This window comes from Aspergillus stella-maris, assembly GCF_047715825.1.
Source record: "Aspergillus stella-maris strain CBS 113639 unplaced genomic scaffold BDV14scaffold_54, whole genome shotgun sequence".
Taxonomy (NCBI): domain Eukaryota; kingdom Fungi; phylum Ascomycota; class Eurotiomycetes; order Eurotiales; family Aspergillaceae; genus Aspergillus; species Aspergillus stella-maris.
The window spans coordinates 14,824-31,834 of record NW_027396848.1 but is presented as its reverse complement, the minus strand read 5'-3'; the positions used below and the strand labels follow the sequence as shown (position 1 = coordinate 31,834).

The window sequence follows — 17,011 nt, the reverse complement described above, 5'->3', positions numbered from 1 at the left end:
TGTGGTACGACTCGCGCGCGCAACAAGGACATTCCTCCACTTATCCAATACCTTAAGGAGAAAGATCTAAAACTCCCATGGAATACGCTCTGCGCGATTCCTAAAGATGATGTTCTTTACTTTGCATGGCAGGATAATAACATTGTTATTGGCCTTACAACTGTCCATACTGTTAATCAGGCTGATGACCTAATAAAACAGCAGCGACGACGTCCTGGAGAACAGTCAACTAGTGCTTCAATCACTAGACCTGTATTTGGTGATGAACCTACCAAAGAATTGCCTATTCCAGTTATAATCAATGATTATAACCACTTTATGGGAGGTGTTGATATTGCTAATCAACTCTGCGCGGAGTATCAAATCCAACGACCTACCTACCGATCCTGGTGGCCCCTTTTCTATTGGATCCTTAATACCGCGATAGTTAACGCCTATAAGATTTAATGCGAGGTGTTGGAGCAGCAAGGCCTTCCTAAAAAGTCACAATTTGACTTCCGCGAGCAGTTATATGGGGAACTATTTGATCAGTATTTAACACCTCGACCAGCTGCGCCCCCTACTAAAAAGTGAAAGCGTCGGGCTTTAGATATTGACCTTCCAGCCTGCCGTACAGATGCATCAAGAGATCATACACCAATTCTAAAGCGTCAGAATGCTCGCTGTACATGGTGCCTATATAGCAATCTCCAGAGTGGAGGTAAAGCATCAAAGGCATATAATTCTGCCTGGAGATGTCTCTCCTGCGAGGTCCCCCTCTGTCCTGGAAAGAGCGGTCGTTCATGTTGGAAGGAATTCCATGGCTTCTCACCTTAATTTATCTATCATTTTTGTATCTATTCTATATGGTATTTGGATTTTGACGAAAAGAGTAATATTATAAGTTTGGCGGTGAAACTAGCCACCAATCCTGTCAGTTCCGCCTCAACACGAAAAACACGCTAAAAATGACCGTATTCGCAATTCCACCGGCCCAGGGGATAACAGCTTCACCGTATCGTATTCCCTCAACTTGCCAAAGAATAAATGGAAATTAAGCGGAAACCAGCTCCTACGCTCGCGCCTGTAGACCATGGGGCGCAGCGACCGCTGACCCCGAACCCGCCGCCCCCATATTCGCCGTACCGGGCATACAGTCCCTATTCCGCATCCCCATCGCAAATCCTCTCTCCTTCCCCTTACCCTCCGCACTCTCCAAACTCTTACTTCCCTCCACCCCCTGCTCGTTTCTCCCCCTCGCCTTCTTCTCCTTCAACACCATCCATTCCACCATCTCTACGAGCAGCCAGAAGCCAACCGAACCTCCGCGGCCCTTCCAGTCCGAACCTCTCCATCCCTCTCCATCCACCTCCGCCGCGTCCCGTTCCGCCGCCACGCGCCGATACAACAACTGCCTTCCCACCAACACTACCGCTGCCACCTCTACCTCCTCTACCATCACCAGGCACAAGCGGAAATACACCCACCCTTTCAAAGGAAAATGACTCGAAATCTACATTCGCCGCCGACGCCAAACACTTTCTCGGTGGGCTAATCTCTCACCCCTCTGAGTCAACCCGCCACTATTCCATCCTGCGACACTCACATGGAATCGTCTTCTATCGCGGGCCCGCGACCTCTGTAACAGTTTCCATATTCTCTGATACACCTCTCCCACCCGACCGCTCGCTCTGGCTACAATGCAAAGGATGGAGTGGGAAGACGGGGATGCGCGCAAAGGCACTGTTCCGCATGCATGATGACTGGGTCCATGTTAGTCCGTCAGCTGCGCTGCGCGTGGATCAGGTTGAACAGGAGAAGGAACGAGCTTGGCAGAGGGATATCGGAAAGTTCTACAAGAAGGCTTCCACTCGCGTGAAAGAGACGCATGTTCTCCGCGAGACGGTTGTCGCGAGGATTCCCCCGGATGCAGAGGATGGGTATTTTCAGTTGATATTGTGTCAAGGTCAGGCAAACAAGAAGAAAGTGTTATGTCGGAGTCCGGTCTTTCGAATCCTCTCGACTTCACTCGATCCGAGTTCGCTGAGAGGCGCGAGTCTTACGACTATGCCCCTCGAGATCGGCGCGTTCGTTGCGGGGAAGTACGCGCAGGTCGCGGCTTCGCGGGTCCTCACACCTGCAACAGCCGTTGCGAATACTGTTACTTCAAAGTACAAACCAGGTTGGGTGAAGGAGACTGCTATAAGGACTGCGTATGATGCCGTTAAGCCTGGTCCTGCCGGTTCGGGGCCAGAAGCAGCGATGCCGCCGTCGATCGAGAACGGTCCGCAGCCTCCATACCCGCTTGATTTTATCGCCAAGCCTTCGCAAACCTACGATCCTATGCGAATACCTGTCAAAATTCCCTCCGATATCCAATATAAGATCCGAGGATACTTTTTCGGCTGGGCGCGAACCTCCGATCAACCCTGGAGCATGATCATCTTCTCCGTCCGTCTATTCGATGGCACCGCGCAAAACACCGGGCCCGTCTCCCTCTCCCAGACAACCCGCAAAGTCAGCACCCTCCGCCTCCTCCACGACCCCTTCCCAAACCCCTCAGCTTCCATCACAGTCCGCGTTCTTGGCTTCCTCCGCGCCGACATCCCGCCTCCCTCTCCACGAACCGAAACCGACCTCGCCGCAGCACACCAGGCAGCGGCTGAAGCAGATATGGTAGCTCACCAATACGACTCTGAGTACGCGCAAGCGCTACTCGATCACCCGCTTTGGGGGCCCGAGGCGGGTGACCGGAAGGGCTGGTTCGATCGGGCAAGGGATGGCGCGGGAAATACGATTACCCAGGGGAAGAAGTTGGTTGAACGGGTTGGTGTAAGGAGTGGTGTTGAGGTTGGTGGCGATATCGGTGGTGGGTTCTATATTGTGAGAGGGTAGATTTATACCTCGCACTGTTATGTTTTTGTACTATATAAACACATACGCACTTTTAATCACCTACCTTTACCAGCCGACTAGTTCTTGAATATACCCTCGTTTCAGCATCAATTCATCGCAGTACTTCCATCGCAGTACTTCCATCGCAGTACCTACTACTACTCAGTACCTATCATTCCGCATCTTTTGCCGATGAGGGAAGGAGGAGGGCTGGCTGGGTCCCTACTTCTTTTCCTCGCCAAACTACATCACTTATTCCCCACCTCGCTCTTTAGGTTTATTCTCCTATTTTCCTTCTACTGGACCGCAAGTGAATGGTATGTCCCGGCTCGCATTCCCTCCAATCCCCTCAGTTAACCCGCAAATCAATCAAAAACATGAGTAGCGACTCTCCGTCCCTCGTCATCAAACCTCCCAGGCAAAACATCAAACAACCCCCCCTGCCCCCTCGGCTCAAAATCCAACTGCCTACTCGCCATCTCCATAACATCAAACCCGAACTCCTGCTGAATCCAAAACGCAACCATGTCCATCCCCGCGATCGCACCGCCCGCAGTCCAGATGTTCCCGTCCACGACCCATTTTTGCTCTTTTGTCCAGTGCACGGCTGGGTAGCGGGTTCTGACCCAGTTGTATTCGAGATTGTTTACTGTTGCTTTTCGGCCGTCGAGTGCGCCGCTGGATGCTACTATCGCTGAGCCCGTGCATGTGGCGAAGAGGAGTTTTCCGGCTGAGATGTGGCGGGCTATGAGCGTTTTGTAGGAATCGGGTATGTTGGAGCGTGCGGGACTGTCTCCGCCGACGAGGAGGATGTCCAAGTTGTCGAGGAAATTTGTATCGTGTACGCTAACTGTTGAAACGAGCGTCAATGCGCTCGTGAGGAGGTGGACGGGCTCATTTGCGTTCTCGGCTATATGGTGGAAGGTGAAGTCTGGTGCTGCTTGAATTGTTGATTCGGGGATTGGAGTGTAGAATGAAACTCCTTTCATAAGCCGCTTACTAGCGGAGTTTAGGAGGTCGCAGGGGCCGATTACGTCGAGGGCTTGGTAATTGAAGAGGAGGCAGCCTATGTTTATGGGGGAAGAAGATGCCATCTTCTTGCGGTATGCTATTCGCTATATGCTCGTGGGTAGTGAGTTATATCTTGACGCTGAGCAAGGGAAATGCTGTTCCAAGAGGATGGAGCGAGAGTGAGTTACTTCCTGCTTATATACTCTCTTTGACTCTGGTCGCCTGGAAGGTATACCTAATGTCTCCCCCATTACAAATCGAAGCGCGGAAGTTGATTCCGCATCATCACGTCAGGGCTGACACTGACAAATACTTGCTTACGCCTTGCCGGTGGGTGTAAGTGGAAACGGTGAAAGAGTGGTAAGGTAACAAGGCCTAGATAAGGCCAACCATCTCGCAGGACGGAAAAGAGCAGCCCAGGCGAAAACGCGAGCCTATACTAGGTATAGGCGAAGCTTTCTTAGCAGGTCATTGGAAGTAGGACACCGGACCCGACTTACTAGGTGCCTTACTTGACTTTGATCCGGTACTTTGTATAGGCCCTGGTCTTTAACTTTGAAGCGGACTTGCTGATTTGCAACAGGATGCCTAGGCCACTGGATTACATTCACATCCCAACCTCGCCTTCTCCCATCCTTCCTAGGTTCTTATACCCAAATCCACAAATTGAAATCCACCGGATAAAATGGATCACTCAATCAAAGCCTTCACCTTCCTCCCCCACGTATCCCGCGGCTGATACGGCCGTTCCGCAGCCAAAATCTCCTCCAACCCCGTCGTTAAATCCACCTCACCACTATTCCAAACCCACGGATCACCCCAGTAACAAACGCGATGCCCAACATAAAGCACCACAAACGCCGGAATGCCAATATAAGCCGTGAAAAAGTTACTAGCAGACCAATTCTGCGGAAAAAACGACGTAAAGCCATTAATAAGCAGCATAAAAACACTCATTCCCAACCCGATATAAATCCCATACGGCTGCAGGCGCGATTTATACGGCTTCTCAACACCCTGTGCTTTTGTCGCGGCCGTGAACCGGAAATATACGATGCAGCAGCATATCCAGGATATGAACCCGGATGTATTCGTGAAGTTCATGAGCCAGTTGAAGACTTCGTAGCTTCCTGATGAGACGGCGAGGTATGAGAGGAGGGAAAATAGGGACGAGACGGAGACTGCGATCCAGGGGACGCCCCATCTGTTACACGTTTTCAGGATGGATGGTGCGTTTCCGGAGACGGCGAGGCCGTAGAGGGAGCGGGAGGACATGTATAGGAAGCTATTTCCTGCTGACCAGGCGGATGTCAAGATCGCCGCATTGACGATGTGCCGGAGGACTGGGATGCCGGCGTTTTGGATGGCCGCGACGAAGGGGGAGGCGGAGGCGTTGTTTGTGTCGCCGTCTAGTAACGCTGGATCCTGGCTTGAGCATATAACCCCAATCGCCAACGCACCAAGGAGATAAAAGATAACAAGCCGATAGATATACCGTCTCGCAGCCTTAGGAACATTCCGTCTAGGCGACTCCATCTCACCCGCCGTAACGATAATAAGTTCCGGCGCAAAAATAAACGCGATTGCCGAGCGGACGATACACTGCAAAAGCCCAATAAACCTCCCCGTATCCTGATTACTCGTAACAAGATACGCATTCATCGCCCCAGGGTCTTTCCAATAATGGAATCCCAACCGTTGCCGATTCGGCCCGCCTCCCCAGAAGAGTATAAACGAGAGCAAGAGGAGCCCGATAAGCGTAATAATCTTTATCCCCGCGAACCAGAATTCTGTCTCCCCATACACACCGACAGGCATGTAATTAAGCGCCACAATGACAACAAGCATAATGGTGATCCAGGCGGCCAGGGGGACCGAATTCGGCCAGTAGTCTATTACTAGACTTGCGGCGACGATTTCGTACGGGACTAGGATGCCGAGGCTATACCAGTATAGATACCCCATTGCGAATCCCAATGACCGGGAAACGTACCGGAAGCCGTGGTAGGACATGGTCCCGCCGTGCACGGGGAGGTATGCGCCTACTTCGGCGATGCCGGTGACGATGCTGTAGACTAGTGTGCTGATGAAGATGTAGCCTAGGAGCAGGGAGAGGGGGCCGCCGATGTTGAGGGCTTGGCCGGAGCCGACGAAGAGGCCGGTTCCTGGACAGAAAGACATACATTAGTGGGTGTTTAGGTGGTATGGTAGTGAGGGTGTTAGGGTTAGTTTGTTAAGTATACCGATCGTCCCGCCCAATGCCATGAGCTGCACATGGCGATTCTTCAACCCGCGCTGGGTATTCGCGTATCGCTCGTCGAGCAAGTCGCGCTCGATCATAGCTTGCATTGTACCGGATTTTGGCTCCGGATGGGCAGATGCCAGTCCAGTTGTCTGGTTCTCGGGGTCGCCATGGTGGGCGGCAGCGACGGGGGTAGGCTTTTCGTCCGCCATAATGCCAACCTAGTTGTGTGAGGAGAGAAAATAGTCCAGCGTTTTCTGGGAATCAGGGTCTTTTAAAGCAGTCAGACAATCCCGTATCGCAGAGTCACATCGCTCCAAGCTTCCCCGCATATTGACCAAACAAAAGACACCAAAATACGCCCTAGAGCGCCACTGATAAGCTGAGCCGTTACTCTGCTGCTGCTTATCTCGTCTGGGGTATCAGCCCACGCGTAGTTTTCTATCGTGGTTCTGGAAGATTACCTTTCTTATCTAGTGGGCATAGAGTTTGAATTTCATGATACATGTTTCCTATTTAATAAAAGGCACTTATGAATGAGTAACTCTATGCTGGCATACCCAACTCTCAGACAGTTATCGCTCGTCCAGCAACGCTTGGCTGCGACGACGGGCGCCTTGGCAGTGTTGGCAGTATTGGCAGTATTGGCAGTTCACCCAATCCACCCACCACAGCTCTACCACTCAGTGAAGCGATAGCGAAACACGCTTCCATCCGTCTCAACCACATACAGAGTCCAAGTCCCAAGAACACCAAGACTTTTGAGTGCGCGAGCTGATTGGTATCACGTGATACCGATTTCAAGGTCTTGCTGCCTTAGGCTCCACAAGCCCTCGCCCCCTTCGTTGCTAGAGGCTTCTTGAAGTTGAGGCTCGTCGCGTGCGAGGTCTATATTTTGAGTGCGATATTCCATAGCGAGCAGTACCACGCCAAAAATTGTAGTGGGGCCGACTTGAATTTGCAGACTACGCCTTATGCTTGTGAGAGGCAATAATCCATCGCGGATATATATATTTTTTTGGTTCGAGGTAGTAGCTTATATTTGGCCTCCCCTTTACAGAAGGAAGATTACACAGCACTATTGCTGGTAGTCTATATTCTAGTAGTTGCTAACCTTGAATCAATAAGACTGGGTATTGATATGAAGTTGGAAATGCTGTTTATTTACGTACGACGTCATTCTTTTTGAATGGCAGTGTGAGCGTGGTGACAGGGTCGCCATGAGGTCGAGCCCGACGCAGGGACCTAGCGGATGTCTAGGAACAGGTCAATTCGAGGGCAATCATGCAGTTTATTGGCTCTCATCACACCTCGAGCCAAAGTAAACTATTCTATTCTCCTAGTTATGGGGAAAACCTTGGTGCCATTGTCTGTATTTCCTTCGCCGAGCTCAGCCGCGGATAAAACAGGAGTACTTAGCTCCTACAGATGACCTTTCTTACATCTCCTCTTAGCTTTGGAATTCAACAATAACAATGAGTAGACGGCTATTGCCATTTGAAATATCCTACCCTATGACGAGGAGGCGTCGCCTCTCACCCAAAAGGCGTCAAAAGACTCAAAAGTAATCCACCATGTGTGGAAACCAACTCCATCAAGGAAAGCTCGGGACACTGAATCGCATAGATCCCAACACGATTGGCTGTCCGAGTCGCATACTAGCAGAAACGAAATTGAGATCGATCGCTGGATCAGAGATTTTGAGATCCATCCACAGATCCAGCGAGTCGGCCAGCCCGCCACAACCAGTCACTCAAGGGGGCGAGGGCCCACCGTTCGTGCCGATCAGTTCTGGCTCCAATGGAATACAAATACCGTACCTATAAAGAGGGCACGCTCCTCACTTTAGAATTGTTTCAGGGGCAGAAAACAACAACACCATCCTCATTCTCATATTCAACTTCCCAGGCAAGATGATTTCAGGCGCTACTTACTTCACGGCCATTGCGGCCCTGGCGTCGCTTGCGAGCGCGCAGGCGGGCCCTAACACCCTGGCCCAGTATAACCCTGCGAAGCGGACTATGTCTGTGAATAACAGTACGCTCAAATCCATTCATCCCATATCCATCTCAACAGAAAAGCATAACTAACAATTCCCCAAACAGCATGGTGCATCGTCCCCATCAGCAAGGAAGACGCCAAAACCATCTCGCACCACGACCCCCTCGACATCCCCTCTGATATCCTCCCCTCCTCCTTCCCCGAGGGCAAACACCCCCTCCTCGTCAGCGCAGGCTACGACAACGACATCCGCATGACAGCCCTCGACCTCGTCCCGCTCCAGATCCCCGCGCTGATGGCCGGCTCCGTCATCCTCCCCTACGTCGACGTCCTCAAGGACGGCAAGACGCCCATCAACGCGCCTATCAACACATACATCGGTGGCATCGACGGACAGGATCTGCAGGCTCTTGTCCCCTCTATAGCCGCCGGCATCAGTCCATTCGAAGGAACGACGACATTCCCTGCTTCCTTTGCGCCGGATACCGAGGCCGCTCAATCCCTCGACGGAACGGGACTTTACAGCATTGAGGTTAAGCCATATCTCCTCCCCAATATGCTCTCCGGGCCAGGAGTCTACGCTGAGGCATTCGACATGCTGTACTCTCTCATCGACGACGAGGAGTCCCCCTACACAGCGCACACATTCCACAGCCTGATTAACCGCCCGCAACTACTCAACAGTGGTCTTTGCCAGCGGAACACGCTCTACTTTAACCAGACTTTCACGGACGGCAAGATGGCCGTCGGCAATGTCACGCTCTACCACCAGATCCTGGATACCCCGCCTGCTGAGATCGAGGGCGAGTACACGGATGTCTACTGCTACCAAGCGAATGCGGTGCAGGTTGGGGACCTTGGTGAGAGCTGTTCTAGTGCGGCGGAGAATGTGGATGAGAGTGCGCTGGAGTAAATATGCCGATGATGGATGGATCAAGCGGCTTCTTCCGACATAACATTCCATAACGACTATATATCCCTAGTGATTTAATACCAGACAAGTGGACGAACCTAGAAGTCTTGATCGTTGAATAATAGCCGGGGCATCTGGCGCGTAAGACCTGAGTAGAGCTGGAGTAGTAGACGAGATATAAACCTTATCACCATATTCGCCCCATCGATGAATTTTCCTTTTTAAATGTCTCCCCTCATCCGACCGAACTCTTCCATTAGCCAGCCATGCCCCCTTTTCATTTTCAGCTGTAAGCATGGATGTAGCAGCCTGAATCCCACCGCAGCTCTTTACCCTCCCCCTCCTCTCTTCGAGTTCCTTAAATTACCTCTAAACTAGCAGAGACACACCTAGGTAAGCGCGGGTCCTCCCAGCGAGAGCCCAGGGCTCAATCATCAGAGGTCCGACCCGACCCGTCCCGTCTCGTCCACGCCTATACCTATAGGTAAGGTAGGTACCCAAGTCTAGGGTTGGTTCCATAGCCTACCTAGGGTTTTGAATATCAGCAGTCGACATATTCCGTTGCATATGCCCATTCTGACCTCCTACAATGCACTTCTCCCGTAAGGTTCTCGCGCGCGAACTAAACCCCTACCGCTGGACAAGGCGGGCGGAATGAATAGTCGACGGACGGTTGGTGGTCCGGGGCGGGCGCGGGGATGGAGCCTGATGACGGACGGGACAGTTACCGACTTAACTACTTCAGCTTGGCGGGGTACCTAAGTAGTTGCCTACCTATCTAGCGCGTTCAAGCAAGATCGCTGAATCTCCCCGTGAGCGCCCGGGGCGGGTGACGGGACCTGCCCGATTGACTTGCGCGGCTCATTCAGCTCGCCGTTAGAAGGATGACACTCTAGGGAGATAGGTTTTCAACGTGAGGCTCAGAAGGAGAAGGCGCTATATTCGTGGACGGCATCTTTGTGGTCCTTTGTACTTGGGACATACCCCTTGGTCTGTGCGTAGGGACATGATTTGATATACGACCTATGGATCTCCGTTGAAACGAACACACCATCGGACACCCAACCTTCATGGCAATTGTGCAAACAACTCACCCCCTCCCACTATCCTGAATCTCCTTCACATGCTCAGTAACAAGACACTCAAACTCATCACTCCCATAATAAAACGTATTCCCATCATCAGCACTCTGTCCACTGCTCAACGTATCACCATACTGCCAGTAAAGATCACCCGCGATCCCCTCATTCTGCAACGCCGTCTCCTGCCACGGTTTCTCGATAGCGCAGTGGTCACTCGTCACGCCGTACTCCTCAAAGAGACACGGTTTACCGGCTGCAATGCAGGCTTCGCTGTGTGCTTGGACCCACAGGTTGCCCCATGTGTTGTTTGTGCCCCAGCTGTCGGGGTACAGGTGGAATGTGCCAAAGTCGATGGTGGGGATTGAGAGGGCCGATGCAAAGTCGCCGCCTTCGCCGTATTGGAAGGGGTAGCTTCCATCTGTGAGGGTGTCGAGGCCGAACCCCTCTGCGATTACTCGGTTAACTTGTGCCTACCAAGAAAGAGAAAGGTTAGGTGTAGAATGGGGTGGACGTACCATCGCCAACACAAACCAGGTGGTTCGAGTCAAGACCCTTGATGTAGCCACTGGTACTCTCGATCCAGTCATGCAGGACACTCGTCTCGCACCCCTGACATCTCGGCTCGTTCGCGAGTTCCCATGCAAACACCGCGGTGCTGTCCGCGTACCGCGAAACAACAGCCTCAATGTAAGCTTTGTACGCAGCCTGCATCTCCTGGCTAGAGTAAAAGTCCGTGTTCGAAGACCCGCCATACGCCTGAACATACGCATTCATACCACCATAGTCATCCCAATAGTTAACAAAGTTAATGATTAGCTTAATACCCCGCTGTTCAGCAGACTGAACAACATAGTCAAGACGCTGAAGCCCGTCTTTACCAGTGTTGATGGTTGAGTTGCCGTTCTGGTGGAGCTGGAAGTAGACTGTCCCGTCGGACGGAACCTCGTTTACATCGTTGAATCCCCAGATGCGTAAGATGCGCAGGCCAGACTCGGCCATGTGGTCGAAGACGAGATCGACATCGTCATTGTTGGTTAGAAAGCTGATCCAGTAGGAGTTTGAGCCGGGGAAGTAGCCTGCTTCGCCGTCGATGACGAATTGGAGGCCGGAGGTTGTGGCGAAGGAGCCGTTTCCTGCAGCGGGGGATGGAGTGGGTGTAGCGGAGGCCGAAGGAGTGGATGTTGCTTGAGGGAGGGCATTGACCAGCGCCAGGCCGGCCAGAGAAAGAAGAGAGTGTGAGAGCTTCATTTCTAGAATGAAGCCAAAGAAAGAAATATAAAGAGTGTGTTGGTGGCTGTCATTTTGGCGGGTGAGGCATGGGCCGAGTTTTATAGACTCCGACAGGTGTCATGATATTCTTGAAACGGAACGAAGCTCCGTGCGGATGTCGGATGCACGGGACAGATGAAGCATTTTGCGGCAGTCATACTAAATCAGGGGTGTTGGGTATAGGGCTGGGTGATCTAGATGAGGCAGGCTTAATCTATCCGCGTCTGCAGGCGTTTCATCCGTGTCAGATCTGGCAGGGAATTGCCGATCTCGCATAATTTTGTGATGAATGGTGGAGAATCTGGGGAAGTCAGTAAAATTTCTGGACTTTACAGAATTTGACAAAGAGAGAGGGTCAAAGCAGTTGACTTACTCCGAGCAACACGATTAAGGGGCTTCATATCACGGAGGGTGCAACTCAAGGGAAGGATGGGCGGTTAGCCCAAGGACCATTGACCTTAGACGCCGTGGCCATGACAAGCTTCAGCCAGCCGAGCAATCCCTGCCTGAAGGTTTGGGGCTGGAGAGAAAGAATCGAATACTTTGTACACCACTTGCGAGATGATAGAAAAAAAAAAAACTCGACTTCATGGCGAGAGCGAGGTTCGAACGCGTGGGAGGCAAGAAGCGAGCGTGCACCTCCGAGATTGCTTTACAGCCTAAGGCATTCTAGGCCTGAGAGCTTTGTGCCAAGACAGCGATAGCACGTGATGGGCTTGGTCTTGGCACGATGACAGATGTCGTCCAGTGGAACATGGAAGTACATACGCTGGATGAGACGATTCATCAGCAGTATAAGGTGATTGAGTTCATTTGAGGGTTCGAAGATGATGGGTTAGTTCCAAACTCGGGAATATCCGGGGTGGTATACTATATAATCACCTGAATAACATTGCGCGGGCCGCGGATATATATTTCAAGCGCAAGGGAAGCAGGCCTCCCCAACGGGACCCCACCGTTGTCCTCAAGACCTAATGACTCTATTTGAGATAGACTATGGAATATGAGTTGGTCCGTGAGGGGTTCTCTTTCATCTACCAGAGGATATCATGATACTCTGTCTAACTGTTCGTCTGTTGACGCCGGACAGGGAGTTGGCAGTGACGAGCCTATCTCCCCGCAGAAACAGAAGGTAGGGCGACCGGGGTTACTCCGGGGATCGGGTTCCCCTCCTGATCTGGCAAGTATGACGTCGCCGGATGAATATTGTTCAGCACCGCCCCCAATTAGCCAGGCAGGCAGTCTTCTCAGAACCAACAGGATGCAACCTCAAGCCACCATCAAGCCAAGCGAATCCACAAAGCTTGCTCCAGTGGGTTCATCGGCCCCGAGCCTGCGACTGACTTACTCGAGCGGTCGAGCCTGACTCTTTTCCTCTCGGTCGGGTGGCAATCCTCATTTCAGTGCCGACTTCGGCTGATCTTCGGAATGTGCGAAGGCGTCCATGCCGGTCGGAGGCTGAGCATGCCAGTGTTGACGGTCGCGATGGTGAGGGTTGTGTGAAGGGACAAAGTGGGATGATGGAGAGGATGAGAAGAAGGTCTACAGACTATGATGCCTGATGATGCTATTCCCCATACTCTTTCCCCTCACACCCGGTTTATTTCATGGGGTGAAGTCTCACCGGTCAACAGATTCGGTTAATTTGGCGTCTCCAGTTGTTTCTCCATGCTGTCCTCCGCGTGTCCCGCATCGCTTCTCCAGTCCCTTCCGGTTGTCCCGATAAGATACGCAACGACAACTCGACCCCCGACACCGTCATTACTCATTATGTCATTGTCTGCCATCGTACAATCCCTTTGGTTGCCTCATGTGGTCTCCTGACCATGGCCTGCTGATGGCGGTGATTCCGGCCGGCGACCCAAATCTTCTTGATCCTTCGCCGTTCGCGTCAAGCCACAGCCAAGCCCGAGTCGCCATAGGCATGCCGAGTTTTTCTGACTTCGGCCGCTGCATTCCACGGTCTGCTCGGGTCGGAAGCTGGAACCAAGCGTCTCCAAATGTGTCTTGGCCGGCTGAAATCGCCGCCCCATCACTGGCTAAGCGTTACGGAGGCGCTGCCTAAGCGGACCGTCAGCGCCACCCACGTATTCTCCCGGCAAAACTCCTTGCGCTAGTACTATGACGACAGTTAACGCCGAGTGCGTTTGATAGCAGTATTCGCAATTGCATGATATGGTAGAAAATAAGTTGTTGACTGCTAGACTTGGGGAGGGTGACCCCGGAAGAGTCTTCTCGCGGAGTGTTCGCGGAGTTCTCCGTATGGGGAAGATTCAGGAGTCGGTGGATCGCCTCATCCCTCGCTACCAAATCAACCGGAATGTCTGGATGACAGTCGTCGATGTCTTTCCAGAATTCCCCACTCGGCCTGGACGGTTGCATCTGAACCACGCGGTGGACCTGCTTACGTTGGGTTCTGTTTCTGTCCTCGCATTATAAATAAGGAAGGCCAACTGCTCATCCCCAGATGTCCCGCATCCCCAACTTTTCTCTTCCATCTTTTCTCTTTTCTTTACACAGTTCAGCCTTGTCATTCCCAGACTGAACACCATGGGTCTTGAGTCAGAAGCCCACCATGGGGAGTCCATTACCCCGGCTCCCCGGCCTCAACAGTACTCCAGCCAGGAGTCTATTGAGAGCAAGAAGCCTGTCGATCTCGGCGTCGACACCCCTGTCCCGAAGCTTACACTTCGTGCCACTGTCATGGGACTGTTCGTCTCTATGGGTGGTCTGCTCTTTGGTTACGATACTGGTCAGATTTCTGGTTTCCAGGAAATGTCCAACTACCTCCAGCGCTATGGTGAACTGCAAGACGACGGATCATATGCTTTCAGCAACGTCCGCTCTGGTCTGATTGTCAGTCTTTTGTCCATTGGTACTCTCATCGGTGCTCTCTGCGGTGCCCCTCTTGCCGACTGGCTCGGCCGGAAGTGGTCCATCACTGTTTGGTGTATCATCCTCAACGTCGGTCTTATTGTTCAGATTTCTGCCCCTTCTGGCAACTGGGTCCAAGTCGTCCTCGGTCGTTGGGTCACTGGTCTTGGTGTTGGTGGTTGCTCCCTTGTTGTCCCCATGTACCAGGGTGAGAGTGCCCCGAAGAACGTCCGTGGTGCCATGATTTGTTCCTACCAGCTCTTCGTTACGCTCGGTATCTTCCTGGCCTACTGCATCAACCTGGGTACCGAGAACCTCCAAGGAACTGCCCAATGGCGTATTACCCTTGGTCTGACCTTCCTCTTCGCTCTTGTCCTTGGTGGAGGTATGGCCTTCTTCCCTGAGACTCCTCGTTTCGACTACCGCCACGGAAAAATCGACACCGCTCGCACCACAATGGCTCGTTTCTACGGTGTTCCCGAGAACCACAATGTCATCATTCGCGAGTTGGCTGAGATCCAAGCCCAGCTCGACGCCGAGTCTGACAGCCAGGTGTGGCACGAGTTCATCACTGCTCCCCGCATGTTCTACCGTATCGTCCTTGGTATTGTCCTTCAGGCTTTGCAACAGCTTACCGGTGCCAACTACTTCTTCTACTACGGAACCACCATCTTCCAGGGTGCTGGTATCTCCAACAGTTTCATCACCCAAGTCATTCTTGGTGCCGTCAACTTCGGAACTACCTTTGGTGGTCTGTACGTCGTTGAGAATTTTGGTCGTCGCAAGTCTCTTATGGTCGGCGCTACCATGATGTTCATCCTCTTCATGATCTTCGCCTCCATTGGCCACTTCATGCTCGATGTCGACAACCCTGAGAACACCCCCGGACCCGGCAAGGGCATGGTCGTCGTCGCCTGCTTCTTCGTCCTCTTCTACGCCACTACCTGGGGTCCCATCATCTGGTCTATCGTTGCCGAGCTCTTCCCCTCCAAGTACCGTGCCAAGGGTATGGCTCTGGCTACTGCCAGCAACTGGCTCTGGAACTTCCTCATTGGTAGGCCACCCACATCAACATTCTTGATCAACATCCGCTAACATTCTGACTATAGGTTTCTTCACCCCCTTCATCACCGGTGACATCGACTTCGCCTACGGCTACGTTTTCGCAGGCTGTCTCGCCTTCGGCATATTCGTCGTGTACTTCTTCGTCATCGAGGGCAAGGACCGTACCCTCGAGGAGCTCGACTGGATGTACGTCAACCGCGTCAAGCCCTGGGAAAGCAGCAAGTACGAGATCCCGACCATTGAGTACCACGATGACGCTCGTGGTGTGCGGAAGGAGTCGAAGTCTTACCACGCTGAGAACGCGTAAGGGGGACTTTGCTTTTGATTATACATACTTGCGTGACGATGAATGCTGTATATAGAGATAGACGATGATTGTTTGTTGCGGGCGCGGGTTGATCTCGTGCGTTAAGATACCACTTATCTATTTTTCTTTCTATTTCAATTTGCTTTTTTCCGTCGTAATCTTCGTAAATTTCGAGACCCGGAGACCATCTCTGCGACCGTAGCGCGAGCACAGGGAGGGACTGGCACAGTGAGAGGGCCGTCCCCCTACCCGCTTCCCACTGCTGCCACTGCCGAACATTCAAGTTTACCGGTCCGAACCGCATCGCTATCGGCATCAACCTCATATTCAAGTCCCGCCATTCTCAATAGCTTTCAGTCTTTTTGAATAAGCGAATTCACTACGCCCTTCGGGGGAGCCACTACTCAATCCCGTCTCCGCCATCTTTCAAGGCACATCCTGCTGGTCGCCCCCTGCTCGGTGTAATCAGCAGGCACTGTCTGAACCCACTCCACTCGGGTCCGGGTGCTCCTCGGCCCCCTCAGCATGAGCACCGCCTGGTGTCCCGTCAACGCGGTAGGCTTCTCGGCTGAGGAGGACGGCAATTCTCTCCGCAGAAGATCGAAGAGAGGCTGGGAATGACGAGACTCGTCGCGGCGCAAATGGCGGCGAACCATCAGATATCTGCGGGCGCATAGACGGGAGATATGGATACCTTCAGTGCCTGAGCGGACGGCGGACGGCGGACGGCAGGACTAGAACCGTGCCCTAACTATCAGCTCACAAAACCGCAGCTTGATGCCGCAACGATAAGTGAAACGTGGAGTTACTCCCCCAATGATCCCATCCATTCTGGAAATCGTCGTCAATAGAGATCGTCGTCGACCTGTTCACGTAAGTTGGAACAACGCCCCTCCTACCGATTTTAGTGACGAGGACGTAGTCACTAGGATCACGAGCTGGAGGCCTCCAGAGGTCTATATAAACCCGGTCCTTCCCCCGAGATCCTGCTCAATTTCTTCTTCTCTTTTTATTATCAGCAACAGACTTGGCCTCGGGCTTCGGCTCAGGCTCAGGCTCAGCTTGGGTCTGGGTCTGAGGGTTGAGTATTTCCAAGTCCTTTGCCTTGGTCTTGGTCTTCATCGGACTTATTTATCTGAAAATGGTTCTTCGACTGTGTCTTATGCAGGTCTTTGTTATTCATATGGCTCTAGTACTTGCATAAGTCATCCAGGGCCCTGGTGCATGGGATTTTACAAAAAGAATGTGAGGACCTGTGAAATCGACGCCGAAAATGACAGCTACTGAGGCCATAAACAGCCACATTTCCACCCGTAACACTCAAAGCGGTGTTTTAACCTCCCTACGTGCTTCGCACCACTATTCTGCACCCG

General features: G+C 52.4%; 6 protein-coding genes across 6 annotated transcripts; 3 read left to right on the top strand and 3 right to left on the bottom strand.

Annotated features, from left to right (window-relative positions):
- Positions 1-1,005: 1,005 nt before the first annotated feature.
- Positions 1,006-2,951, top strand: BDV14DRAFT_178835 (uncharacterized protein). Its single transcript, XM_073769641.1, has one exon. The coding sequence runs from the start codon at positions 1,027-1,029 to the stop codon at positions 2,872-2,874; it is 1,848 nt and encodes a 615-aa protein (XP_073625141.1). The 5' UTR covers positions 1,006-1,026; the 3' UTR covers positions 2,875-2,951.
- Positions 2,952-3,212: 261 nt separating this feature from the next.
- Positions 3,213-4,069, bottom strand: BDV14DRAFT_178834 (class I glutamine amidotransferase-like protein). Its single transcript, XM_073769640.1, has one exon. It carries the CDS (start codon positions 3,966-3,968, stop codon positions 3,240-3,242), a length of 729 nt encoding a protein of 242 aa, XP_073625140.1. The 5' UTR covers positions 3,969-4,069; the 3' UTR covers positions 3,213-3,239.
- A 163-nt stretch (positions 4,070-4,232) lies between these two features.
- Positions 4,233-6,353, bottom strand: BDV14DRAFT_178831 (proline permease PrnB). Its single transcript, XM_073769639.1, has 2 exons — positions 6,129-6,353; positions 4,233-6,050 (listed from the first exon to the last, which is right to left on the bottom strand). The coding sequence occupies exons 1-2, from the start codon at positions 6,337-6,339 to the stop codon at positions 4,576-4,578; spliced, it is 1,686 nt and encodes a 561-aa protein (XP_073625139.1). The 5' UTR covers positions 6,340-6,353; the 3' UTR covers positions 4,233-4,575.
- Positions 6,354-7,890: 1,537 nt separating this feature from the next.
- On the top strand, positions 7,891-9,199 carry BDV14DRAFT_178830 (uncharacterized protein). The gene is made up of 2 exons (XM_073769638.1): positions 7,891-8,164; positions 8,233-9,199. The coding sequence occupies exons 1-2, from the start codon at positions 8,041-8,043 to the stop codon at positions 9,039-9,041; spliced, it is 933 nt and encodes a 310-aa protein (XP_073625138.1). The 5' UTR covers positions 7,891-8,040; the 3' UTR covers positions 9,042-9,199.
- Positions 9,200-9,973: 774 nt separating this feature from the next.
- BDV14DRAFT_178829 (glycoside hydrolase 5 family protein) lies at positions 9,974-11,972 on the bottom strand. The gene is made up of 3 exons (XM_073769637.1): positions 11,766-11,972; positions 10,639-11,693; positions 9,974-10,568 (listed from the first exon to the last, which is right to left on the bottom strand). Exons 2-3 carry the CDS (start codon positions 11,369-11,371, stop codon positions 10,132-10,134), a joined length of 1,170 nt encoding a protein of 389 aa, XP_073625137.1. The 5' UTR covers positions 11,372-11,693; positions 11,766-11,972; the 3' UTR covers positions 9,974-10,131.
- A 1,728-nt stretch (positions 11,973-13,700) lies between these two features.
- Positions 13,701-16,046, top strand: BDV14DRAFT_110052 (sugar porter family MFS transporter). Its single transcript, XM_073765660.1, has 2 exons — positions 13,701-15,320; positions 15,376-16,046. Exons 1-2 carry the CDS (start codon positions 13,943-13,945, stop codon positions 15,636-15,638), a joined length of 1,641 nt encoding a protein of 546 aa, XP_073625136.1. The 5' UTR covers positions 13,701-13,942; the 3' UTR covers positions 15,639-16,046.
- Positions 16,047-17,011: the final 965 nt, after the last annotated feature.

Bases quoted from the DNA above. Each gene is read 5' to 3' on its own strand.
- BDV14DRAFT_110052 (XM_073765660.1), top strand. From the start codon at position 13,943: ATGGGTCTTGAGTCAGAAGCCCACCATGGGGAGTCCATTACCCCGGCT. The intron at 15,321-15,375 runs GTAGGCCACCCA...TTCTGACTATAG, and splicing joins GCTCTGGAACTTCCTCATTG to GTTTCTTCACCCCCTTCATC.
- BDV14DRAFT_178834 (XM_073769640.1), bottom strand. From the start codon at position 3,968: ATGGCATCTTCTTCCCCCATAAACATAGGCTGCCTCCTCTTCAATTAC.
- BDV14DRAFT_178831 (XM_073769639.1), bottom strand. From the start codon at position 6,339: ATGGCGGACGAAAAGCCTACCCCCGTCGCTGCCGCCCACCATGGCGAC. The intron at 6,051-6,128 runs GTATACTTAACA...CTTTCTGTCCAG, and splicing joins GGCATTGGGCGGGACGATCG to GAACCGGCCTCTTCGTCGGC.
- BDV14DRAFT_178835 (XM_073769641.1), top strand. From the start codon at position 1,027: ATGGAAATTAAGCGGAAACCAGCTCCTACGCTCGCGCCTGTAGACCAT.
- BDV14DRAFT_178830 (XM_073769638.1), top strand. From the start codon at position 8,041: ATGATTTCAGGCGCTACTTACTTCACGGCCATTGCGGCCCTGGCGTCG. The intron at 8,165-8,232 runs GTACGCTCAAAT...TTCCCCAAACAG, and splicing joins GACTATGTCTGTGAATAACA to CATGGTGCATCGTCCCCATC.
- BDV14DRAFT_178829 (XM_073769637.1), bottom strand. From the start codon at position 11,371: ATGAAGCTCTCACACTCTCTTCTTTCTCTGGCCGGCCTGGCGCTGGTC. The intron at 10,569-10,638 runs GTACGTCCACCC...GAGTAATCGCAG, and splicing joins CCTGGTTTGTGTTGGCGATG to AGGGGTTCGGCCTCGACACC.